This window comes from Leiobunum rupestre, chromosome 2, assembly GCF_980474605.1.
Source record: "Leiobunum rupestre chromosome 2, qqLeiRupe1.1.hap1, whole genome shotgun sequence".
NCBI lineage: Eukaryota > Metazoa > Arthropoda > Arachnida > Opiliones > Sclerosomatidae > Leiobunum > Leiobunum rupestre.
In genome coordinates, this window is record NC_143385.1 from 85,174,148 (window position 1) to 85,200,738 (window position 26,591).

The 26,591-nt window shown below is 38.0% G+C and overlaps 1 protein-coding gene and 2 non-coding genes across 3 annotated transcripts in view; 1 reads left to right on the forward strand and 2 right to left on the reverse strand.

The window, feature by feature from the left end:
* LOC149959865 (uncharacterized) overlaps positions 1–19,288 on the forward strand; it is a 33,132-nt gene extending 13,844 nt beyond the window's left edge. The window contains exons 2-3 of the mRNA XM_090166568.1: positions 16,547–16,751; positions 17,941–19,288. Coding sequence (XP_090022694.1) covers positions 16,550–16,751; positions 17,941–18,980 — 1,242 coding nt within the window. The 5' untranslated portion in view covers positions 16,547–16,549 and the 3' untranslated portion in view covers positions 18,981–19,288. The remainder of the gene's footprint in view (positions 1–16,546; positions 16,752–17,940) is intronic.
* A 6,505-nt stretch (positions 19,289–25,793) lies between these two features.
* On the reverse strand, positions 25,794–25,875 carry TRNAL-UAG (transfer RNA leucine (anticodon UAG)). The gene has a single exon. It is a non-coding gene; the product is annotated as a tRNA-Leu (tRNA).
* Positions 25,876–25,969: 94 nt separating this feature from the next.
* TRNAL-UAG (transfer RNA leucine (anticodon UAG)) lies at positions 25,970–26,052 on the reverse strand. The gene has a single exon. It is a non-coding gene; the product is annotated as a tRNA-Leu (tRNA).
* Between the last annotated feature and the right edge of the window lie 539 nt (positions 26,053–26,591).

The window sequence follows — 26,591 nt, forward strand, 5'->3', positions numbered from 1 at the left end:
ATAAACAGGTATAATTCTAATGATAAAATACGCGAAAAAGTAGATAAGTCCATAATTAAAAGGGATTATATAGCTAAATCCTAAACAAATTTGAAGAAATTTAAAAACTTACTAATAACTCGTACCGATAGGTCTTCGAGCAACGCGAAACTCGGATCAAATAGATCTTCGAGTAATAAACTAAATTAAAAATAAATAAAATAGCCAGAAATTCCAACGGTAGACCGGTTTCGTTCTATTTGGAACTCATCAGTACCGTGCGGGAAATCTGGCTGGCGACTATCAAATCGAAAAGAGAAACTAAGCCTAAACATTAAAAATTTCAAAACGCGTTGCATATAGCAACGGAAAGCCGAAAAGGGGGGAGTGTGGTGGAGAATAGTATATACGATAAGTTAAGTTAGAAGAAACCACCTAACTTAACTATAATTCTAATAACAATGAGGACAAGGACATCATTGATAAACAACTGAAAGACAGTGGTTATCCTAATAGTATCATTAAACCACCCAGATAAAATTATAATCTTCATACACGCAAACCTCTAAACAAAAATGTTAACCCAGTATACTTAAATCTTCCTTATCTTGGCGACTCAAATTTGGCACTTGAACGTAAACTTAAACTTATTAACCATTAAAAAAGAAAAAATGTTATTGAGAACATAAACGCGCAATTAAAAATAAAGATAAAAATTATAGTCTATCAATACATTCTTTACAAACCGGCCATATTATTAATTTCAACAACAAAAAATTTTTATATAAAGAAACGCACACATACAAACGTAAAATAGCAGAAAAAATTTTAATAAACAAATTTGGTAAACTTAACGTCGATAAAGAAGGTGAACTTTAACCTATCTGGAATATTGAAAATCTTCCAGACCCTATGGTTTCTCCGACTTAATCTTGACTTTCTCCTGCCTTTAGTTTTTTGGTTAACGCGGTTTCATACCCCCTATTTATATTTACCCTACCAGTTCATTGTAAAAACGTGACGCGATTATCTCTAAATTTGTTTATAAATAGGCAATATGTTGTGTTAAAGCTTACACTTGACAAAGAATCTTATGAAATTCGAAACGTTGTGCCGGTGCCGTCTAGATGTGCGTTGGTAACATCACGGCTACTTAATATTTTAATTAAAAATATTTTAAATCGTCATGAAGTTCCGTAATTTTAATTATTTATATACTCTAAAAATGTATTCTCTTCTGATAAAAGTAAAATATACGAACAAAAAATTTAATTAAATTTTAAATTTTAGAAGGGCAGGAAATGGTCGGGGAATTTGAAAATATTCTGGCAACCCCGCAAAAACAAACGTAGCGTGTGTTAGCAGACGATTTTTTTGTTTATTTTCCCTTTTTTATATCATTGGAGTAGATTAGAATTATGTTCTTTAACCATTCGGTAGAACAAGTAACCTACAAATGAGTGAAGTGTTGCCAATCACACAATTAGGTCAAGTCGGGGCTATTGGTGCGAATCACGTAAGGTCAGGCTTTTGCATATCTCATTTGGTATTGAGGGTGGCGAATTCTAAACAAGCATTTAAAGAAAGTCCATTTATTTGGAACGTTTTAAACGAGCATTTAAAGAAATCCAATTTATTTATTTATTTAAAAAATCGTTTGTTTTAAATTTTTTAAATTAAAAAATTGTCATTTGTTTAAATTTTTTTAAATTTTAAAAATTATCATTTGTTTAAAATTTTTAAATTTAATAAATTATCATTTGTTAAAAAATTTTTGAATTTAAAAAATTATTATTTGTTTAAAATTTTTTGAATTAAAAAAATTATTATTTGTTTAAAAATTTTTAAATTTAAAAATTATCATTTGTGTAGTAGGCTTTTTGATTCGCTTGGTGCACCGGTATACAAATTTCTGACCACATGTTTAAAATGTTTTAATTTAAAAATTATCATTTGTTTAAAATGTTTTAAATTTAAAATTTTATCATTGGTTTAAAATGTTTTAAATTTAAAATTTTATCATTGGTTTAAAATGTTTTAAATTTAAAATTTTATCATTGGTTTAAAATGTTCTAAATTTAAAATTTTATCATTGGTTTAAAATGTTTTAAATTTAAAATTTTATCATTGGTTTAAAATGTTTTAAATTTAAAATTTTATCATTGGCCTATACATCGTCCGAAATTACCACCGATATAATCGGCCGATACATCGTCCGAAATTACCACCGATATAATCGGCCGATACATCGTCCGAAATTACCACCGATATAATCGGCCGATACATCGTCCGAAATTACCACCGATATAATCGGCCGATACATCGTCCGAAATTACCACCGATATAATCGGCCGATACATCGTCCGAAATTACCACCGATATAATCGGCCGATACATCGTCCGAAATTACCACCGATATAATCGGCCGATATATCGTTCGAAATTACCACCGATATAATCGGCCGATATATCGTCCGAAATTACCACCGATATATCTTCCGAAATTACCACCGATATATCGTCCGAAATTACCAATGATATAATCGGCCGATATATCGTCCGAAATTACCACCGATATAATCGGCCGATATATCGTCCGAAATTACCACCGATATAATCGGCCGATATATCGTCCGAAATTACCACCGATATAATCGGCCGATATATCGTCCGAAATTACCACCGATATAATCGGCTGTACCCATATCCCCATATCGGTGCACCCCTACTTATAATGAAGGAATCGCCGAAAATAAAGCGTTGAAATGAGTTTCTAAATTTCGCCTGCACTAAACTTTTCGTGACGTTCCGAGAAATAATAGTGGATGCTTTGTAAGGGAGATAATAAGCTATAAACCCTCTTGTATTTTTCATCAAAGCGTAGTTTTATCGTTAACTCGGGGGTTTGTCGCGTGCTAGCGTTGCGATACGATTAAGGTCGCTAAGAAGATCTCCGGACCCTGTATTACTACCTTCATGCGTTTTCGCCGTAATTAGGCTTTCGTAATTATTTTGGACTCGGGCAGACTCGCTACAACTATCTAGTGATAGTTGTCTATTTATAAACTGTCCTGTCGTGTCTAAGGCGCATTACCTGCCCGCTCGTATGTCGTACTGATTAATTGGCGAGCCTCCGAGACGAGTTGACTTTCGCGTTTTATCTACTGAAACATTTTGGGTTTAAGTAGAAACAACGTTAGATATTTTATCAGCTATCGCTGTTATAATTTCATTCGTCAGCAAATTTATCTGAAACATTATCCAGACCAATTTGCTGGATTACATTTCTGCGAAGAACTGTGGAAATCGATTGAGGTTCTAGTTCGTAAAGTCAAAAGGGTTAATAGAGCGGTCCGATATTTGGCTTTTGGGGCGTTTGGGAATTCGAATTTCAAAGTGATTTCAGTAATCAGACACTGAGATTTCAGAGCATGATTTTCGCATTTCTTTCTTGACCGATTTTGAGATTTCAGAGCATTATTTTCGCCCAGATTTCAGGATTTTCAAGTTGATTTCAAGATTTCTAAAACAATTTTTATCTAGAGTGTACGGGATTTGTACGAATGTCGGATCCCTCGGGTTTAATCCAAATTATAAACCCTGATTCGGGAATTTAGAAAATGTATTTTATCTTAGTTTTAGATTCAAGTGAAAAGGATAATTTATGCGTTAAAATTGTTTAATAAATATTCCTTAAAGCATTAGTAAGTATGACAATTAGCAAAACATTATCACCGAACTGATTTTCAGAGTTATTTCGCAATCTAGGTGTAATTCTCAGCACAGATCTCCCTAGTGTCTAAATATATAATGATAGAACCGACAGTTGCTTTAAAGGGAGTATAAGATTGTAACGTTCGATAGTGGATCAACCAACTTCACGCTTGGGGCGCTGTTGATATAAACAAATTTATTTTATTTACAAAACTAAACTTTTAGAGTGAATAGTTTGTAGGAAGCTATTGGAAAGCTCCTAAACCGTAGTGTATGCTGTAGTGCAGATTTGAAAGAGTGTAAAATTGGGATTTCAAATTATCTCATTACACCCACAAATACAGTGCCCTAAGATAAAAACACTTTATACTCCCCTTAATGGTAGAAAATGGAATCAAAGCTGCTAGTCCATTACTTTTGTGAAAACAAGATATTGCCAATTTGAAAAGTCAAATACTATTATTGTACATTTTTGGAGACTGCAATTATTACTGAAATAATATTGCTAATCGAATTCGTTCATTTGTATTTATCTAGCTAGCGCTACTTAACAGTATGGCATTTTTTAATAACGGCTCGCGACGCATGCTCGTTGTCACTTAACAATAAGCCTTTCCATAAATTCGCTACGACTGCCCAACTTGTTCTTGAAATTGTCCAGTCAACCCTTTTAACGAATTCATTAGCTCTTTTAGTGGATAAGCATTGTAGAAGGGAGGAAATATCAGTTAACAATAAGGTCACGTTAATTTATAGAAAGACCTATTCTAGAGGTCGGCGTTTGAATAAGAAATTATCCAATTATTTATATTTATTCATAACCGACAATTATCCAAAAAATATCCGAAAAAACGATTGTTTTTGCATGTTAAATCGTTGTTTATTCGTATAAAATGTTCGTAAATAAACAGTTAAACAAAGTTTTAATGTTTAATCGAAATTTTGCCGGTCAATTTATTTGTTCCGCCGATCTCTAGTCTATTCGAACGTGCCACCGAGCGAGAGTGTAGCGCCATCTTTAGCATATTTTGAGTATAAAACCTTCCTTTTTTGTCCACTGTTAGTATTTAGTGCCAAGAGGAAATTCAGATTTGTTTAAAATTTATTTTCAATGTACTGGAAATGGCGAAAATAGTGATTTCTAATAACTCTCGATGGAGTACTGAGTTTCGAAGTTCTTTTATGAAGGCCCCTGCTTCGATTTAAGCTTATAATTTGTAGTTAAAAAAATACGTGCTCTAAATTTGAATGATCTTTGCCCTTGGTCATATTAGAATGTCCGTCTTTTTGGTTGCGTAGTGACCGTCGTCTACACAGAGAGGTTTGAAATATAGCCGCTGGTCAGTCATTTTTCAATTATTAAAGTCATTAGGTATATATCTTTTTGTAGACGGCTGTAGCGAAAATGGACCTTCATATTTTTGGGTGTGGTAAGCGAGACGTGAATTTCGAAACGTGCTTGTCCAGCGTGTATTAGTTTGACCTACTCGCCGGACAAGTACGCCGGCCGTAACTTTCGGCACGGGTACAGCTTTTGGCCCAAGCACGGTTAACTCTATTTCGCTAAATTGGCCCGTAATCAAAGGTGGTCACGATTTTAAATTTGTCAAAGTATGAACGGGCAGATGACTTGCTTCGCTCCAAACGGATCAATAATTAATCAACAATATAATTTTAAACTTAAAAGAAACTCTATTTAACCTGTGATTTTGAAATTTCGTGAGGAAAACATTAATAATTAATCAATTTCATTAAAATTTATAGTGTTGTAAGTCGGTAAATTTTGCGAGGAAAATGACCGAGGGCTTTATTCCGAAAAACGTTCCGTATTTTTCCGAAAAAAAATAATTTTTCATTCCATGATTAGTCTAATATTGTTTGCAAATTTAAATAGAGTAAAACTAAACATTTACACTAGCTTTAATCTGATAAACAATGTAACACTATTCATGTTTTGTAGTATGTTTACTGATATTAGACATTTTATATCGATAAAAAGTTAAATTACTTTTTAAGGGTTTTTAATTTTTCATGTTTAAATTTTTTATTTTTCCGATTTGCGGAAAATTTTCTGGAAATTTTTCCACATTTTGTTTTTCCGGAAAATTAACAAGAGTAAAAATTCCAAACCCAAAATGAACAAGTCTATTTGATTGGTTGCTACAAAGCCTAAATTTAAAAAAATCGTTTTGTAACCACCGAATTTTCAGGTCAAAGTTGAGCTTGTTAATCCAATGGGAATATATGACCGCCTCAGGGTGGACACTTTTCCGATAAGGATTTGCTTTTTATTGGAACCTATTTTTTTCTCATTTTTATTCCTCCATTAAATTTTATTGTTAAATAAATCGATGATTCGTTTATCCGAGAAATTTCTCAAACAAACCATTGTTTGCAGTGAAATAACGATCTCTCAATCCATTTATAATATTGGTATTTTTAAAAAACCAATACTCTTTATTATTTAAGTATGACATCTCCCATTGATTTTATGGTCATTTTCTGACCGAAATGTTTTGGACATTGACTCTCTCGCCCAACTCCGACTTGGACTAGCAAATAGAATTTAGTATATTATCGTCCTTGGTAGTAGTTTATTTAACTTATTTTAACTTGGGCATATTTCGAGGCTCTGTGCTGAATTAAACCTGGTTTGTAATAACTTTGAAAATATGTTCTGTGATCCTTTTGGCTAATTTCCTTTCGATTGGGGTACATTTGTTCGATTTTAATTCGTCCGAACGGTGGTACAAATGTCCGAATGATCATTTATCCGAATGCCGGAAAACAGGATCGTATATCCGAAAACGTATACACTCCTTTAAGAAACGTTTAATGGGCGCCGCCATTATCGTACAGACAACCAACGAGCCAGCCCTCTACCGCTGAAATTCCATCCCCCGAAAACCGTTTTTTTCATCGCCCTCCCCGTAGACTGTAAGGTCATGGCGGTCGATTGGGAAGGTGCGCTTAAGAGTATTTCATGTGCCCGAAAAATTTATCACAACTTTTGTTGGTGATTTAGTCGTTCAATTTATGTTAACTTTACTGGCGAATTTCATTTGTTCGAATAATCGTTTGTCCGTTTTTTCGAACATTATGAATTGTTTTTTTTTAAATAATGTTACTATTTTCTTATATTAACAATAACGTGAACCTAACCTAACCTAACCTAAGATATCCACAATATTCAACGCAATTCCCACTTACTAACAAACAACGATATTTACAATGTAGTTTTTTATTTTTTATGCTTGCACTAAAAAAAATCCGGACCAAAAAAACAGCAATAAGAAATACTAATTTAGCGACAGAATTCGGACAAGTGATGCTACCGATTCGGACGAATGAAACAAACAAGTTGTCCAATTCGAACAATTGAAACATTTATTTCGGCGGTTCGGACTAATGAAATTCGAACATTTGTTCCACCGTTCGGACGATTGAAATTCGAACAAATGTATCTACCCCTTCCTTTCGTATTGGTATTATGTTACTTATGATAACAGTCAAAACGTCTACAAAATTTCTATTAACTATCACTAAATTGTAATTAAATTTGACACAAACCTAATCTTAATATACAATTTGACCCGAGAATTTTAGAGGTCAAAGTTTTAAACTGTAGATTTTAATGAAATTTTTAGCCATCTCATTTGACACTAAATAAAATGCATTCGTGTCAATTGATATAGAGTAATGACAGTGCTACGTCACACTACGTCACCCATGCTTTTTCCTATTCATAAAAAATTCGCGCCCACAATGGAGTGCTACTACTCTATAGTTCGTATCGCTTCAATGATACGTTGTTATAATATTTATCTTACCGCGTTGCTTCTCTCTCTGGATTATTTGACATTTGCTCGCGGGAATTTTTGATTCTACAGCTGTTTTTTTTTTTTTTTTTTTTTTGAGATACACACACATCGGTGTCGACCCGAGGCCTTAGACACCAGCACACACACAATAACTGATCAATCAGGGCGAGATATGTGTAACGGCCACGCCAACGGGGGGAGACGTGGGGACAGGGGTGGGGACACCCTTGGCGGAAGTATTCCGACCACCCGTTAGGGGATTGGTGGTCGTCCTCACACGGCCAACCACAAACTCTGCCTCCCGGACGCCTGGGATTACAGGAGTGAGCCACTACTCCCGGCGATTCTACAGCTGTGACGATTTGCAAGAGCGATTTTTTGGGGTCTTTTAATTCTTTGTGACATTTCAATTTGCGGAGCTGGCGATCCCTGGCGGCGGTATTTCGTATCCTTTCAGCCAAAACCCTATTAAGAACCAGACTTAAATGGTTCTTTTCAGTGGCCCAGCCTAAAGGGCTAATGTTCTTTTCCGTCAAGTGCTTAGTAGGTCCTCTCGCACCATACGCGAAAATGAATAAAATTCTATCAACGTTGCTGATGCGAATTAGAACCGTACAATGAAAGAGATCAACTATTTAGCTCTACATCGAAATGTATTTTGAATGGAACTACTGTTTTAGACCGAAGTGTTGTCGTCACTTTCTGCGTAAGTTGTTTCTAAGAAAAATTTCTGGGGGTCATTCTTTGGGTTGGCAGTTTTGGAGAATGGTTATGTAACCAGTAGGGTTTCATATTTATCTTAAAACCTTTGTACTGTTAAAGCAAGTGCCATCTGTATTATGAAAAGGCCACTGTTATTAGATATGGTTATGAATATATTAAATTCTTTGAAAAAACGCGACTTTAATGGAGAACGTGGTGCCATCTATTAATGGCAAAGGAAGCCAAAATTCAAAATAGCCAAATGATAACGTCGTCAGAGAGCCATTGTAGAGTATTATAGTTAGACATTTTATACTCCATTTAGTGGACTTGAACCTAAATTATATATCCCATGTAAAAATATTGTTTATAATTGCTGTAATTTAGGTTGTTGGCCAATTTACAAACGATCCAATCATCGCGAAGGGTACCTGTAAGTACCGCCTTTTTATTTCGACGCTAGCGACATCTATTGAAAAAGAGAAAATTCACTTCGAGCCGCCACTTGCTTTAAAAGTCGCTCGCTGACTTGAGCCTAACATGGTCTAGCTGATTATGATTATTATAAATTCAATTGCCCAAATATGAATTTGATGTTATAGAAATCGTTAGAGTACATAAATCGACGTCAATCGATAGAAACCCTCATGGTAGCAATATGAAATTGGGCATTTAACCAAGCGCATTCGATGTGATTAATATTAGCACTGATCCGTCTTGTGCTGTAGCGATAAAACCTTGGGCGGCTCATTTACTAATGAGTCTTTATATGAAGATTTAAATAATCGATTGCTGCTTAATTTAGCCTTACAGATTCCACAGAGGTTGTCAATAAGTATTTTAATTGGAATTGCAGAGCGGAATGAAATTTTTCGAACTGTGTTTCGAATGTTCAAATTACCGCTTTGAATTCGTCCGATTTCCGCAAGACCGGTTTTGCCCTACCTCAACTTCATTATGAAACCAATTAACCATTAAATTCAATTATTATGAAACTAATAGGTTATTATTAAATTCGTTAATGATTAATTAATTAAAGTCTGGGAATTTAGAAATGGATTTTAAGTCGAGGAAAAGTCCGGGAATTTAGAAATGGATTTTAGGTCGAGGAAAAGTCCGGGAATTTAGAAATGGATTTTAAGTCGAGGAAAAGTCTGGGAATTTAAAAATGGATTTTAAGTCGAGGAAAAGTCCGGGAATTTAGAAATGGATTTTAAGTCGAGGAAAAGTCTGGGAATTTAAAAATGGATTTTAAGTCGAGGAAAAGTCCGGGAATTTAGAAATGGATTTTAAGTCGAGGAAAAGTCTGGGAATTTAAAAATGGATTTTAAGTCGAGGAAAAGTCTGGGAATTTAGAAATGGATCTTAAGTCGAGGGAAAGTTTGGGATGGTAGTCATCCAGAAAATATTTATCTTGTAAAATAGTCAGGGAATAAATAAATAAATAAATAAATAAATAATAATAATAATAATCAGCTAGGCTAATACCCAAGGCACCACCTTAGGCCTAAGTCATCAAGCGACTTTTGAAACCATTAATTCAGGTGGCCGGGTTATAATGCGTAGGAGGGTGGTGACAAGCCCTGCATGCCACGCGTTCGAGCCAACAGCTCCCTACACTAACTATTACCGTTAACCTCAACAAGAGAAAGTTGGGAAAAGTCAAGGAAATTGAAACTAAATAATACGTGGTAAATTTGCCCAACCGAATTTCGACTCCGACATAAAGTCATCCTTGTAGAAAATCCAGCAATCTTGTACGACTTTTTAAGGATTTTTTTATTTGCGATCTGAAAGGCACCCTTTTGTAAATGGATGAAGTGCATTCAGCATATTTAGCCTTTTTAATATTAGAAACATTTTTTCGCACGATTCACCGTGTACGCGAATGTTAAACATTTATCGCTCGAATGCGCCGAGATATTTAGGTTTTGTTGAAGTTCCGCCTGGGAATCTTCTGGCCCATAAAAATGGACGTTTAGAGTTGCTTCAATTTGGTGAGCGCGTTCTGGGTGTCGTGTTCGCCTTTGTCGATATTTTCTTTTGAGCGGGTTAAATTGCGTTTCGAGGAATATCAGTTTTCTCTTTTCATACTTTTATCTCGGCTTTGGCTAGTCATCCTTTTACGCGCTTTTTTATTGAGGATAATTCTCTTCGTCACGAAAACGTCACATAATACTCGTTCTCGTCACGTGACTTCAAACAGGGAAGGTGCTATTTTTAAATTTTGGCGGATGAATACAATATTTTCCGGCGTGGGTGTAGCCAACTTACGCGGGTACAATCGTGTCCTTCCGCTAATTAAAATAGTTCCTTGATTTTATCACTCTTAAATTCGTCCAAGAATTTACTAATTAGTGCCTTCAATGGATTAACTGAATAATTCAGTTCATAATTTCAGATATCTGAAAATAAATCAGTTAACAATCCCTTCACAATTTGAAATCAGATTGAGAGTCTGATTTATAATCTGAAATAACCGATGTAATTCATCTCATAAGATTCAGTGATCTGAACAGTTATCTGACTTCTACTTTCAGTGTTTACTAATTCTGTTTGAAAGCAAAACCCACTAAACAGCGATTAAAATTTCGCAGTGGCGTAGGCAAGTTGATGGTTTCCGTGTCGAAACCTCCCCTTAGGTGTAGCTTTGGCTGTAGGAAAATTTCACCCCCCTTGAAGGATATCTGGCAACGCCACTGAAATTTCGAAAGTTTTTAACCGTTTCATATGTAAAATTGATAACTGTTAGGTGCATCTGAAATGTACTAACCTTTTATTTGACGATTCACGATGAATTAAAATTAGTTAAACCTTCTGTTTTGCATTTGAAGTCGTATCAAATGATCTGATAAAATCAGAGCGTCAAGGCGGATAATCGTAATAATTAACTTGGTTCAGATAATGCAACTGATATCTAACTCACAAGTCAGCGGTTCCTAAAAGCTGTTCCGTGGAGCCCTGGGGTTCCGTGGAAGGGTCACCGGGGGTTCCGTGGAAGGGTCGCCGGGGGTTCCGTGGAAGGGTCGCCGGGGGTTCCGTGGAAGGGTCGCCGGGGGTTCCGTGGAAGGGTCGCCGGGGGTTCCGTGGAAGGGTCGCCGGGGGTTCCGTGGAAGGGTCGCCGGGGGTTCCGTGGAAGGGTCGCCGGGGGTTCCGTGGGAGGGTCGCCGGGGGTTCCGTGGGAGGGTCGCCGGGGGTTCCGTGGAAGGGTCGCCGGGGGTTCCGTGGAAGGGTCGCCGGGGGTTCCGTGGAAGGGTCGCCGGGGGTTCCGTGGAAGGGTCGCCGGGGATCCCTGGAAGGGGTTCAACAAATTGGAAACCGCTGATCTAACTAATACTAGTTTTTCAACATAATAATTAAAATATATATTTTCACTCAAGGCTCTTGGTGTTTATGGCAATTAAAATAAATGAATAAATATTGCAAGAACAATGCTACCTAAATTAGGGTGACAACGCGGGAAATTCTCCGGCCATTAAAAGTAATTAAACGTGGGGAGTTCTTAGTCTCTATTTGATAACGGAAGTTAATTTCGTTCTCACTAATGAAAGCGCTTGATTCGCGAAGGGCGCGTGCGCGTAGAACTCCGTGGATTCCCGCATACCAGCGAAGCGGATGAGTTTCGAGTAGTTTCGAATTCCTCCCTACTCAATTTGTTATGCCTGGAATTAATTTCGCCTCTAGGTGGTATGTTCATGAAAACGAGAGAATAATTTCTGGTTGTTCTTGGCGAAATTTGTCTACAACATTTCTCTGAAATAGTTTCAACAAAAATTAGTTTTTTCAAAGAACTATTTTAAATTTCGCATATCCTTTCGGTAGAAAGACCCGTGGTGTGCATTTACTGAAATATATACTACCATAAGTACATAAACAGGGTTCGTACATGACCTGGAAAACCTGGAAAAGTCAGGGAATTTCAAAATATTTCCAAAAGGTTAGGGAAAAGTCAACGAATTTCAAAATGTTTCCAAAAAAGTAAGCCTGGAACTTTAAAATCGGGCAAATAAATTTTTGAAAGATGTACATAATAAATAGTAATAATAAAGTGGGTGATCGCTTCGTTTGAAAACCGTCTTTGGAAAGCTCTTGAATTAGAATCTAGGGTACGGAAACAGGGTTGGCTGGGACACTGCTTTAAACCAAATGGTTTTAAAATCCTTTGGTTTTTGTGAACTTTGTTACTATTCACTCTAATTGATTCCCAATTATTTTAAATTTTCTTAAATATGCACTACGAATCTAAAACTAAAATTTCTTCTTGGCAAAAATATTTGTACATAATCAAAACTAAATTTAATAATATTCAAAACCAAGAAAAAATCTACAACTAAACATTTTAAAGCCATACTGCTCTTGATTATTGGCTAATAATAATAATCGACTAGGCACAGAGAAAGTATTTAAACTTGTGTTTGTTTAAATTCTTTAACAAAGATGTTAAAGAGAGTCACAGAAGTGTTAATCCCTTTAAGTATAGTTAGTCCCAGAAAATAAAAATCTGTGTATATAATTTTTGTACTTTAATTTGTTAACCGAAATTAAGTTTTAGTTAATGAAGAACAGTACGTGCAGTTAAAAAGAATTAACACAAGTGAAAAATAGTTTAAAAGTAATATAAACCACTGTTTTTAAACCAGTTTTTTTAACCAGTTTTTTTAACCAGTTTTTTTAAACCAGTTTTTTTAACCAGTTTTTTTAACCAGTTTTTTTAACCAGTTTTTTTAAACCAGTTTTTTTAACCAGTTTTTTTAAACCAGTTTTTTTAACCAGTTTTTTTAACCAGTTTTTTTCCTAACCCTGTAAGGAGTTCTACATTTTCCTGCATTTATTTCTACCTGGAATGATAACCTCGATTTTTAACGTAGCCCTCAATCCCCTTCACTCCCCCAGTGGCGTAGCCAGAAATTCCTCAAGGGGGGGGGGGGTTGAAGTATGTGAATGTTAAGAGGGGGGTCGAGAAGGGGTGGAAATTTAGTACAGTCAAAGCTAGACCCAAGGGGGGGTTTGGACACGGAACCCCCCCCTTGTCTACGCCACTGCGCTCCCCCTCAAAACAAATCAAATCGATTTTGAATCTCATTGGTTCCCTAAAACGTACGTTTTCAACACGCCGTAACAAAAATACATATGTTATTTCTTTATGCAGTCAATGCCGTAAAAAACATTAATTTTCGTGGGTAACATAATTGGTGATACATACTTTGGGGGCTCCCACCAGGTCCCTAAAATACCTAAAAGCCCCTACTTTTTTTCGAGGTCCCTAAACCACCTTAAAATCGGAATTTCGTCCCTAAATCACTCTATTTTTAGTAAATTCGGTGAAAAGTACCATCGGCTTATAATATTGAACCAGAAGTGTATCGATTCGCGTTTATAGCTATAATTTACTACCTTAGGTGGCGCCACGAGCTGAATTGAAATATTCGTTAAAATTCCTAATGAGCCTCCCTGTCTTAAAGTTGAACCTTGGTCGAATAATTACTGGACCCGAAACCAAATGGCGCGCTGGGTGCTTTTACGGCAGCGCCGCTTGTAGCGCCCTAGTGTCAAGTATTGGAAAGATTCTATCCAAATAGTAAACACGTGCTCAATATTAGCGGACGACGTTAGGCTTAGCTTTCTTAGCTCGTCACTGTCGTCAAGGCTTACACCTTTATTTCCATTTTGTCTAGGCATTTTTAAATTTCTAATCTATTTAAACCTTCACACAAACTATATATGCCAAAACATTAAAGCTAACTTTCTATTTAAATTAATTAAATCATTACCCTTTCATTTTTATTCCAATACAATTATTACTGATTAATCTAAAGCCTATTAAAATTCCCAAAGCCTCACTTCTATTAAAAACAGCAGAGCAGACGACGGAACGCACGTGTTTTGTATTTGGATAGAAATATTTAGCGATTCTCTCGGTAGGAGCGTTGACGGGTAAGGCGAATTGTGGAACAGGGGATTTTGCTTAGGTTTAGACTTAGAGTCCAGTAATTATTCTTCCAAGGTTGAACTATATAATTTTGAGCAAAGTCCGTTTTAGAAATATCCTATTTCAAGTCATTTTTGTAAGAATTAAATTTTACATAAAGATCTAATTTTTTTATTAAAATTGTCCCAATTTGGTTCCTACTTTTCAAAATTTAGTTCCTATTTCTAACTTGAAAAATCCCATATTCCCCTAATTTTTTTCAGATTTTGGTGGGAGCCAAGTTGATACTACCTCCATTTTATAAAAGGGGTTTATGATACACCTCAGGCGTAGTTAACCGTTTCGTGTAACGGAACTAAGCCTATATACTATATAAGGTAAACAGTGCAGTGTTTACTTTCGGTTGAAGGCAAAGTTAAATATTGACAAAAGTGTCTTTCTGAAAATGCGGGCTCCGCGTGTGGCCAGATAATATTTTATTCAGAGACTGCGAATCTCCGGCCACCATTGAAAATGTTTTAAGAGTGGGTGTGGTCGTTTCTCTGTTGGCCGTTCTTGACGCACGATTGGGTGAAAACTCGGAACAACTCCTTCTGCGTTGAGTTTGCAAGTTCTCTCCCCACTAATTTAAGGGGTTTTCCCCCGAGTTCTTCGGTTTCCCCTTCCATAAAAACTTGTCTAGGTTAACGGTAATAGTTAGTGTAGGGAGCTGTTGGCTCGATCGCGTGGCATGCAGGGCTTGCCACCACCCTCCTACGCATTGTAACCCGGCCACCTGAATTAAAGGCTTCAAAAGTCGCATGATGACTTAGGCCTAAGGTGGTGCCTTGGGTATTAGCCTAGCTGAAAAAAAACATTTCTCCAATTGTTATTTTGATCTCCGCAGCGGCCATAAATAATCTTTTTACAACAACGAAAGCTTTTTGTAGCTGCGAGAGATTAAGTATACGGGAAAGCGTTGACGTTTCCTTTTATATATATTGCAAAGTTAAATAAATGGATATTTATCCCAAAAGAGTGACGTCAATTCGTGATTGTAGGTGCGCTGGATAAAAACTATCTTTTATTTTTAGGGAAAATTGCTATAGACGCGACGCGATTGGCCCACGAAACGTTTATATCACACGGCATGCCGCTTGTGTACTTTTGGAGTTAATATATAATCATGATTTACAGGGTTGCCACACGTCAGGGAAAAGTCAGGGAATTTAAAAATGGGCCTAAAAAGTCAGGGAATTTTAAGAATTGGTAAAAATTCAGGGAAAAGTCAGGGAATTCAATTTTATCTTGGCACTTTTTGAAGGTAATTTAACTCTAGATGTATGACAAATTCTACGATTATTATTTATTTCCTTGAAGGTTTGGCTAATTTTTTCAACATTGCAATAACCTTTTTACTGAAATATAAGTCCATCTAAATTTATTAACTTCTGATAAAAGTAAAATATATAAGAAAAATTTTGGCCTTAATAAGTCAGGCAAAATCGAGGAATTTTATAATTGATCTACAAAGTCAGGCAAAATCGGGGTATTTTAAAATTGATCTAAAAGTCAGGCAAAATCGGGGAAGTTCTAAATTGGCCTAAAAGGTCAGGGGAGATTTGGTAATTTGGATTGCCACACGTCAGGGAAAAGTCGCGGAATTTTAAATTAAGCCTAAGACGTCGGAGAAAGTCGAGGCATTTTTTAATAACTTTTAATACCTTTCTAATTTAAACCTTTACTAAAGTAGAAGCGGAAACGTTCATTAACTTCCGGTAAAAGTAAAATATGAAGTGAAGTATTATATAATATCTGCCTTTAAAAAGTCTAGGAAAATTTGGTGAGGTGAAACATGGAAAAGTCGGGGAATTTTAATTTGAAAATATTGAGACAACGCGTCTCTAGGCTGTATATAAACGCGTCTCTGGGCTGTAAATAAACGCGTCTCTGGGCTGTAAATAAACGCGTCTCTGGGCTGTAAATAAACGCGTCTCTGGGCTGTAAATAAACGCGTCTCTGGGCTGTAAATAAACGCGTCTCTGGGCTGTAAATAAACGCGTCTCTGGGCTGTATATAAACGCGTCTCTGGGCTGTATATAAACGCGTCTCTGGGCTGTATATAAACGCGTCTCTGGGCTGTATACATGTATAAACGCGTCTCTGGGCTGTAAATAAACGCGTCTCTGGGCTCTAAATAAATACAGTTTTGATTGTTTATTGGTAATGAATATAAACCCGTTTCATTAGTACCGATACAAATAGTTTTGTAAGATGCTTTACCCTATCGAAATCAAGCAAAATCGTTATTTTCGTAGAATGCTTGATTATTGAACATAAATATGTTGAAGGTTTACTTTCTTTCCTGGAATTGGTGTTGAAATGAAGCTCTTCTAAGAGCGTGTGTGTTGTGTATTTTTAGGAGATGGCCCTTGACGTGACGATATTGATTTTCGTCTCTTTGTGGTCGTTATGCGTCGGCAGAGAGTGCAGCGACACCTGGATTCTGGGAGCGACATTAGATACCTCGGCCACTCAAGAAAACCAAGCGAATTTGTCATTTACCCGAATCTACCTGGCTAAAAATACGACACAGTGCGCTAACGACTGCTGTCTTCAGCTGCACGGTAAATATTCTTTTTGTGTGAAACTGTATAGAGCTAGTATTTATATTGCTTCTAAAAATGCACTCGGTTTAATAAAGGTCGGGTAGTTTTCCGTTGACCTCTTCACAATTTTGGGGATTAACCGTTTCTAATTCAAGCTTTTTAGGTCGTGGTAAAAGTACTGTAGCTTTAAAACTGGGTTGCTAAAAGACAACAGCTACAGTTTTTTTTGGTTTAATTAGTTTTGTTTAAACCCTTTTTCATTTCAAATGAAATTAATTTATAGCTTCTGTAAATGCCGTTTAATTTGATTTAAAAAGTACCAGATAATGGTTAGTATTTTGGGTCCATGTTTTGGGAGGCGGTATTGTATGAAATACCAAAAAACATTGGCGTTACTAAAATTTTAGTCGCGTGTTTTTCTTTAAAAGGTAAAAATATCTACAAATTTCCCAGTTAACTGCCTTTTTTAGCGTAAGTCAGGGTTGCCAAAATACCTGGAAAACCTGGATTTTCTGGAAATGTCAGGGTATTTGAATATGGGTATGAAAATCAGGGAAATGTCAGAGAATTTAATTTCGGTTGCAAATCGGAAACGTTAAAATTTGGTAAAAAATATTCAAAATCTTCGCACAAAATAAATCAGGGAAAACCTGGAAAAGTCAGGGAATTTGATTTTGATAAAACTATGGCAACCCTGAAGTTAGTTAAAGGGGATTAAATGGTTCCTCCTATGACTTTTGACAATTTCAACGCTGCGTAATTGTTTCTGTCGATTTAACCCATAATTACATTATAGTCTCACCCTCAAATTTCATACGATTTTGTAGCCCTTTAACGCAGCAACTTGGAACCGCTATAACATATGAGAGGAATCCATACCTCTACTTGGAATGCTTATCCTGCCGTATCGCGTATGGTAAGATCACTCTGACGGCTTTGGCCCCGCCTATGAGATAAAAAAAAATCCCCTCTGCGCTACCCTCTCATGTTGTTGTTGGTTAAGTTAACATAGTGACGTCCAAAAACCGTCAGCCACATCGAGACGAAAATCTGCCGCGATAAGCATTCCAAGTAAAGGTATGACCTTGCAAACCGTCGATTACTTTGACCCCAATGACCAATTATCCCACTTTTTACTTATCAATAGAATGAAGATAGTATTGGGGTTTTTGTTTTTGGTAATTGTCTAAATTTCCCGTCATTACAGGTTCCTGCGACTTGGCGGTTTACACGGAGAAAGCTAACAAAGGAACTTGCTACCATTACCAATGTTCGCCGATCGAGCATTGCAGGTTCAAGCGTGATAACGATTCGGAGTTGTACTTAGTGTCCGTTTCCGCCACCGAAAACCAATCCTTGAGCTATTTGGATGACACCACGACGCCGCCGAGACACGAACTGGAGAGCGCCCACGGAGACGGGACCAGGTCGAAAGCGCGGAAGGGCGCTTTGCCGGATGAGTCCCCGCCGGAAGACGCCCCGCTGAAGCACGACCACACCACCATCGTGCCTCGCAAAGGAGTCTCGGCCGCTCCTCCGGACCCCGACCCTTCGTCTTTCAACGCCAGCGCGTCTTCCCCGTTTCTGGAGGGACAAGACACGCCCGTCAATCTCACCAAAGAGAACAAAGTCGCCGATAAAATGCAATTTTACGTCGAAGAATACAACAAGGATCTGGAGAATGTCAGCGCGTCACGAACTGACCAGAGCAACTATTCGTCGAACGTTGATTTTGCTAGCAATTCCACCGAAGGCGATTTTCCCATCCTTAAGAACTTACCTTCCGCGATCCCGGAGAGCGCTTTAAGTTCGACAGAGACATTACCGACGACCACCTCGCTTCCAAAGCCGAGCGCCAGCGGAACGGAAGTGGAATCACGCGGTGAGCCTATCGGATCTCGGTTGATCGAGTTCCACACCGAACCAGTTGTCCCAGAAACAACTGGAAGCCTTAATCCCGTACCCTATGGCCTTACGACTAAAATCGAGGAACATTTTGACGCCAGTGGCTCCGTCGTGGAAGTATTTAACCCTTCCCAAAACGAAATGCTGGACCAGGAGACCGACGTGGTAGACTCGTTCAAAACCAACGGCAACATGCATTTAGTAATTGGACTGGTAATCGGGCTGATGGTAGTCTTCTTGGTGATTGGTATCGTAGCCAAACGAGTCCACGATTCCTGGTTGAGGAGACATTACCACCGAATGGACTTCTTGATCGACGGCATGTACCACGGCGATCCTTGATGACGTACTTTAGTCGACCAATTTTAAAGTTAATAGGCCTATAAACATAGATATTTTATTAAACGTTTCCAGATCAAGAAAGACTGAACGTAATAAAAAGTGAGAATTTTTCGATAGATTTTGGAACCTTTTGATAATTATTACCCCGAAATAAAGAGTGTAGTTTTAGTCAAGTCTCTAATCAATGTGGCCTTCAAGAACGATACTTCCGATAATATAAATCCAAGTGCCGTACTGTCAAATCATGATTTCAAAAGATATTTTATTCAATTATGATCCTTTCTTAATAAATTAGATAAAATATGAAATTCCTGACTTTAATTTTTGTTAGTCGATAGGCAGAATGTTATTATAAAGTGCGCTAGAAATTGCTTCGATTTCCGGCATTCTGTTTGACCATTATGGCGACTAGGTTCTCTCGTATTTGCACCCTACTGCTTAAGCAACGACAAGATTTCAAGAGTCAAGACACTTAAAGTGCAAACTGTTGCGTTATAACATATTTAATTTAGTTTTTTAGCTTCTTTAAAGTAGGGAGGCACCGATATGGGTACAGCCGAAATCGGCTATTCGTGGCCAGTATATCGGCGGTAATTTCAAACGATATATCAGCCGATATTAACAAAGTTGTCTATCATAACTGTAGCGTATATGATCAATTCATTGTAAAAGACGGTTCAGTGCACTAATTCAGTTCTAATTTTTCATGAAAAAATGTTTGCAAGAGCATATCCAAATGTTTCTTTTCATTTTACGTGATACAGATTTTCACAAATCCAATTTCGTTGTTTAGTATTTGTTTAAACTCGTAATCCCCAGTCTAAACAAGACGTACGACGGTCAGAATACACACAATCCTTCTAATGTGTTAAGTTTTTTTGAGCTATTCACAGCAACCTGCAACGGTATCACAACCAAAATATATCCACGGTCACACATATATACATATTTACACTTATTTGTTATTTCTAGTCATACTTTGAAAGCATCGAAGATTCCTTCGATCAGTGTCACTCTTATTTTTTACTTCTGATCACATCTATTTGTTACTACTAGTCAGCCGTTGAGTGTCACGCTTATTTCTTCTGGTTAATAATAATAATAATAATAATAATCAGCTAGGCTAATACCCAAGGCACCACCTTAGGCAAAGACTAGTTCGATCAGTTTCATACTTATTTGTTACTTCTGATCACACTTATTACTTCTGGTCATACGCCGCGTCCAAAGGGTCCTATCTCCAACCTCCGACTTCGGTCAGGTGTGGGCTGGATACTGGGCTTCGGCCAAGGCTAATGGAGAGGGGCCGGGCAAACTGGCCGCCTCGGCGGATTGGGTTGCCTGCTGTGGGGCTGCGGGCCTCCGTATGAGGGCGCGGCGGACCCATCTCCCGGTCTTTTGGATCACACCGGGATCTCCGGTGCCAGCTGTGCCGGGTTATGCGGGCTGCAGTGTGCCCGCCGTTCCCCTTTAGGAGCTCTCTCCAAAGGGCTTGGCTCCCTCCCTTTGTAGGTGGGGTGTCGGCCGGAGTTGCTAGAGCATCCGTTCTCTATCCCACTGCTGTGTGCGAAGTGGCGGACTGGTCGTCCCATTGTTGCACCTTCTGCTGGGTTGAGCGGCTTGCGTCGAGGGTGCGACCATCAGTGGTGGGGTTCTGCTACCCATGCTGGTTTTGTCACCTGTCCGGGCTTGTGGACGCTGGCGTAGGGCATTCTGATGATAGGCCTCCGCTGGTGTGGTTTCTTGATTTTACCGGTACAGCGGGCTATAAATTCTGACAACATGGTCATACGCCGAAGACTAGGTCGATCAGTGTCATACTTAATTGTTACTTCTGGTCATTGAAAGTGCGGCGCACTCTGAACGGCCTTGGAAAAACGCCAGAGGGAAACGGGCGCGTAGACCTCTATAAACACGCGGATTTACAATGTTGGAAATTGCGGGGCTCCGTATACGCTGCCCAAAAAACCTTACTTAGAATTAGAATTAAGGAACGTATTTGCAACTCTTGTTTATATGTAAACCACAGCTATTCAAAAATATAACTATCATGAAAATCGGAATTTAATTTAATTAACGTTATGCCGACTTTCAGGCGGAAATAAAAGTGTCACACTTATTTGTTACTTTTGGTCATATTAGAACGGCCTCCGGTAAGTGGCACACTTATTTGTTACTTCAGGTCACACGTTGTAAGCATCGCGTATTACTCCGATAAGTGTCACACTTATTTGTTACTTTGGGTCATATTAGAACGGCCTTGAAAAATGCCAGAGATAAATTCGCGTAAAATCTCTATAACAACACGTATTTCCAATGTTGGAAGTTGATGGGGGTACTTATACGCTGTCCAAAAACCTTACTAAGAATTAAAATTAAGCAACGAAATTGCAATTCTAGGATATATGTAAACCACAGCTATTCAAAAATATAGCTTTCATGAAAATCGGACTTAAATTAAGGAACGTTATGTCGATTTTCAGGCGGAAATATAAAACCACGAACATTGGGGTCCCGTAAATAACCCCGAAAACTATACTTAAATTTAATATTTACTGCTATAACCGAAGTTGTAGTTCAAATGAATCCTAACCTATCCAATAATATTTTTTTTAACGTTACCGGACTTAATTTTTAACAAAATATCAACCACACAAAGCCAAACTACCGAAACCGGTAAATTGGGCAAATGCCCAACTTCTTGGGCTTCGATTTCAAAACTTTATGAAAGGCTATCAATGGCGATGCATGTAGCTCTTCTAGCCCTAACCGTTGAAGAGGTATGCGCGACACGGCGGCATCGGCATCGGCATCGGCTACACTGTACGTGAGACTAATACACACAAATCCTTAGGATTGTGTGTAAAAGGGTCTGAAGTCTGGCGTACGTGGTGCGGCAAATCAAATAAAATATTATCAATAGTTAATCGATAATTTTCTTATTTTAAATGTTTTCCTGAAAATACTTTTGACCGATACCGATATTAGAAAAATGGGCCGTTGTATCGGTTACGGATATATCGGTCCATCCCTACTTTAAATGAGTTTAGTTTCTAGAATTTCAATTTAATAATAAGAAAGGTGAGTACACATTTCGTGAATTTAAATTTTTTCAAATTGTTGTTTTGTCTCAATGGAAAAGGTTAAACCTAACATTTTAAAAACATCTGATAGGTTCTGAGTGTCATCTTTCGAATAATAAGCTAAAATGTTCCTCGTTTGTGAGGAGGCGTTTTTGGTGAGCGAAATCGGCTTATCGACGTGCTAGCCTGCTCAATTTTAACAGTGCGTCCTCTAGCGGCACGATAGTTCGTTCAATAGAAAGTGCTGACGGCGGGCTGAGCGAGATCGCGCCGAGTGAGGAAGTAGTTTAATAAACATTCGGAGTGCCCTACATGTATACGCGAGCAGTCCAAAATTATAATAAATTAAACTTTCTTCACACGGCGCTTTGAGCGAATTCCGGGAACAGACTATCCCTGACTGAGCGAACTATTGGGCGATCATCCAGAACTGGCTCAAATACTCTTTGTCGCTCTTTTCGAGACGATTTTCAAAAATGAGCGCTCACAATGTTTGTATGATTTTTTAACGCAGACTTAACGGTATAGATGGCAGCAAAGAATAAATAAGAAAATTTAAATTTATGAAGTCTGGCTGTTGCGACTATCTTTTGGTTGCCTTAGTTATAACTATCCTCGAGCGACCAACTTAGTCTATAATAGTAGCATTTTGCAGTTAATTTAACTTTAGTAGGTTACTTAGGGAATACAATTAGTAAGCAGAGGAGTTCTATTACAAATCAACACACTCAATTTATTATTAACTGATAATTAAACAGAATTTACCTAAGATACTTAAGTACTACAAATACACTAATAATTCCCTACAAAGTACTGACTTTTAAACTAGCTAACTTAAATCAAAACAAAATAAAGAACGCGATGGAATATTCCAAATACAATTAATGTTACTGTTAAAATTGGCCAATTATTATTCATATGAAAAATGGACGGGTTAACCCTTTTTGTTCGCTACACTAATTTAACTAGATTTTTACGTTTACGTATTCCTTAGGGAATTTGACGTTATACAAGTACTAACTTGAGAAATGACGAACAGATCTCGTTACGTAACCCCCTTACTGGTTTTATAACATATTTGAGGTCTAGCTTTTAGTGCGCGGTACAATCACGGATTAACGCATTAATGAAAGTTTAATACTTATCGGAGAGTTGCCTTTTTGGAACGAGTCCACAGTTGGATTTACACCGACGGTCATCGTAGGGAGTCGATTCCACCAGGAGACTAGTGAGGCAGTCTCGGGCGTCGGGAACACTTGTCGTGACGCTTCTTTTCGCGAAGACACACCTTTCACATTAGACGTAGTCACTTTGTTTTAAACACTCGCGGAGAAACATTAGTTTAGCCCTTACGGGTATATCTGAGTTTCGAGCTCAGGCACCGTTCCGAGTGTTGTATCGCTCGCGGTTACCAGATCAGAATTGTCTTCCTTCCTCGATCTCAAGTCATTCGTCAACCCCGTTTCTTTTTACTGGCGCCACTGACGCCAATCGGGCTTTACCGAGTCCGGGGATTTTCCATGATTGGAAACTTGGGTAGTACACCACTTTCACACATACCAGGCATAGTCGCCTAAAATACGCGTTTAAAATACAATAGAAATCTTCGCATTCCTTTACAACGGATTAGAAATCCTCTACTCTAGCTTTAAACACAGGGGGTCAGCTGGCGACGTTAAGACGCTCGAGGACTACCCACTTGGCCCCCTATACGGTCCTTGCTATTCCTTTTTCCGTTTCTCTCTATATAGGCTTATATTTACTGTTTGATTTTTATTTACACTAAATTATAAAGAACGCCATAAATGGTCGTTACACTGTTCATTGATTTGTTCGAGGAGTCGCAAATTCTGAAAAATTCCATTCAATCGCCGAAAAATGGAAATTTCACGAAACAATCCGGCAATGATTTTGTATTTTTTAAGAATACAGGATTTTTAATAAATCCTCAAAATAAGCCGAAAATATTCAGAAATCCACGAAACTATTACAAAGTACACAAATTATCGATAAAAACCTCATATAAATCCAAAATGCAAATCCGTTCATTTTTTTAAAGGAAGTGGCGGCTCTATCATTACCACCTGTATTATAAAAATGCCTCTGTTAATAGAGATGGCCATGAATCTATCCGATTCTTCGAGAAAAAAAAAGCGACTTTACTGAAGAGCGTGGTGCCATCTATTTATGGCTAAGGAAGCTAAAATTAAAAATAGTCAAATGATAACGTCGTCAGAGAGCCATTGTAGAGTATTATAGTTAGACAAGTTATACTCTTATTTAGTGGACTTAAACCTAAATTATATATCCCGTTTAAAAATATTGTTTATAATTGTTGTAATTTATGAAATTGACCACTTTACAAACGATCCAATCAACGCGAGGGGGACCTTTAAGTACCGCCTTTTTTAATTCGACGCTAGCGACATCTATTGAAAAAAGAGCTACTTCACGTCGTAATGAAAAATCTACAAATTCCATTAAAATGCATAAAATTCAAGAGAAAATTCAAAAATCCAAAAGAAAACTATAACGTCTGAAACCAATCTCGGTGAAGCTTGGACACCACGCTCGAGGTATCATATGGTCTACGATCTAGCGTCTGCTATTGTCAAATGAAGAGAAAAATGCCTAAATTTGGAAGTTGTAATAGATCTGCGTCACCCTGGAGCAAAACTATCATAAAATGCCCATATTAACCTTTTAAAGCTTTTATTTATTCCATTACAACCCTGTAATATGCGTAATTGCGTATCATAAAATTCCCTTACGCTTCTGGCTTCAAAACCAAACGCTAGTTTTCGACGGCAACCAAATATTGGGAATCGTGCATTTATTAAAAATTATACTACTGAATTTTTCTATAACCCACAAATCAATGAATTTATGAAAAATCTATTCAAATTCGGGAACGATCCACTGGATTGCAAACCCCGTACATGTTTGGTTCCCAATGTCCACCCCTCTGATTTGTCTAATTTGAGCTCAGTAGCTCAACTTTAATAATAATAATAATAATAATAATAATCAGCTAGGCTAATACCCAAGGCACCACCTTAGGCCTAAGTCATCAAGCGACTTTTAAAGCCCTTAATTCAGGGGGCCGGGTTACAATGCGTAGGAGGGTGGTGGCAAGCCCTGCATGCCACGAGATCGAGGCAACAGCTCCGTACACTAACTATTACCGTTAACCTCGACAAGTTTTTTTATGGAGTCACAACGCCATCTGCTAACCGCAGTAGAAATAATAAAATTATTATGGGCAACATAAAATATCCTCGAGGTTGCTATTTATATATTTCAGGGGGGGGGGGGGTGGAAGCAGTTTATTTGGTCCGCCAGACGAGCTCTAGCGCGTTGAAGAGCGCCACCTGGTAACAGTAAAGGATACTTTAAGCTCGTCGCTTCTAAGATGGCGCGATATTTATACTCTAGGCTTAGATTACTCGGCCACACTGCCTTCGTGTGGATTAATATTAACCAAAATATCGTCTAAATGCTGTAAAAAGGTTTTCCCAAGCCCCTAAAAACATACCTCTGGCAAAATAAAATTATGAATGTGGCGGGAATCGAACCCGCGCCCCCGAAGAGACTGGTGCCTAAAACCAGCGCCATAGACCACTCGGCCACACTGCCATTATGTGGCTTATTATTAACCAAAATATCGTCTAAATGCTGTAAAAAGGTTTTCCCATGCCCCTAACAACATACCTCTGGCAAAATCGAATTATGGCAGCGGCGGGATTCGAACCCGCGCCCCCGAAGAGACTCGTGCCTAAAACCAGCGCCATAGACCACTCGGCCACACTGCCATTATGTGGCTTATTATTAACCAAAATATCGTCTAAATGCTGTAAAAAGGTTTTCCCATGCCCCTAAAAACATACCTCTGGCAAAATCGAATTATGACAGCGGCGGGATTCGAACCCGCGCCCCCGAAAGTGACTGGTGCCTAAAACCAGCGCCATTGACCACTCGGCCACACTGCCTTCGTGCGGATTATTATTAACTAAAATATCGTCTAAATGCTGTAAAAAGGTTTTCCCATGCCATTAAAAACATACCTCTGGCAAAATCGAATTATGACAGCGGCGGGATTCGAACCCGCCCCCCCGAAGAGATTGGTGCCTAAAACCAGCGCCACAGACGATTCGGCCACACTGCGTTCGTGTGGATTACTATTTACTAAAATATCGTCTAAATGCTGTAAAAAGGTTTTCCCATGCCCCTAAAAACATACCTCTGGCAAAATCGAATTATGACAGCGGCGGGATTTGAACCCGCGCCCCCGAAGAAACTCGTGCCTAAAACCAGCGCCATAGACCACTCGGCCACACTGCCTTTGTGTGGATTAATATTAACCAAAATATCGTCTAAATGCTGTAAAAAGGTTTTCCCATGCCATTAAAAACATACCTCTGGCAAAATCGAATTTTGACAGCGGCGGGATTCGAACCCGTCTACCCCCGAAGAGATTGGTGCCTAAAACCAGCGCCATAGACCACTCGGCCACACTGTCTACGTGTGG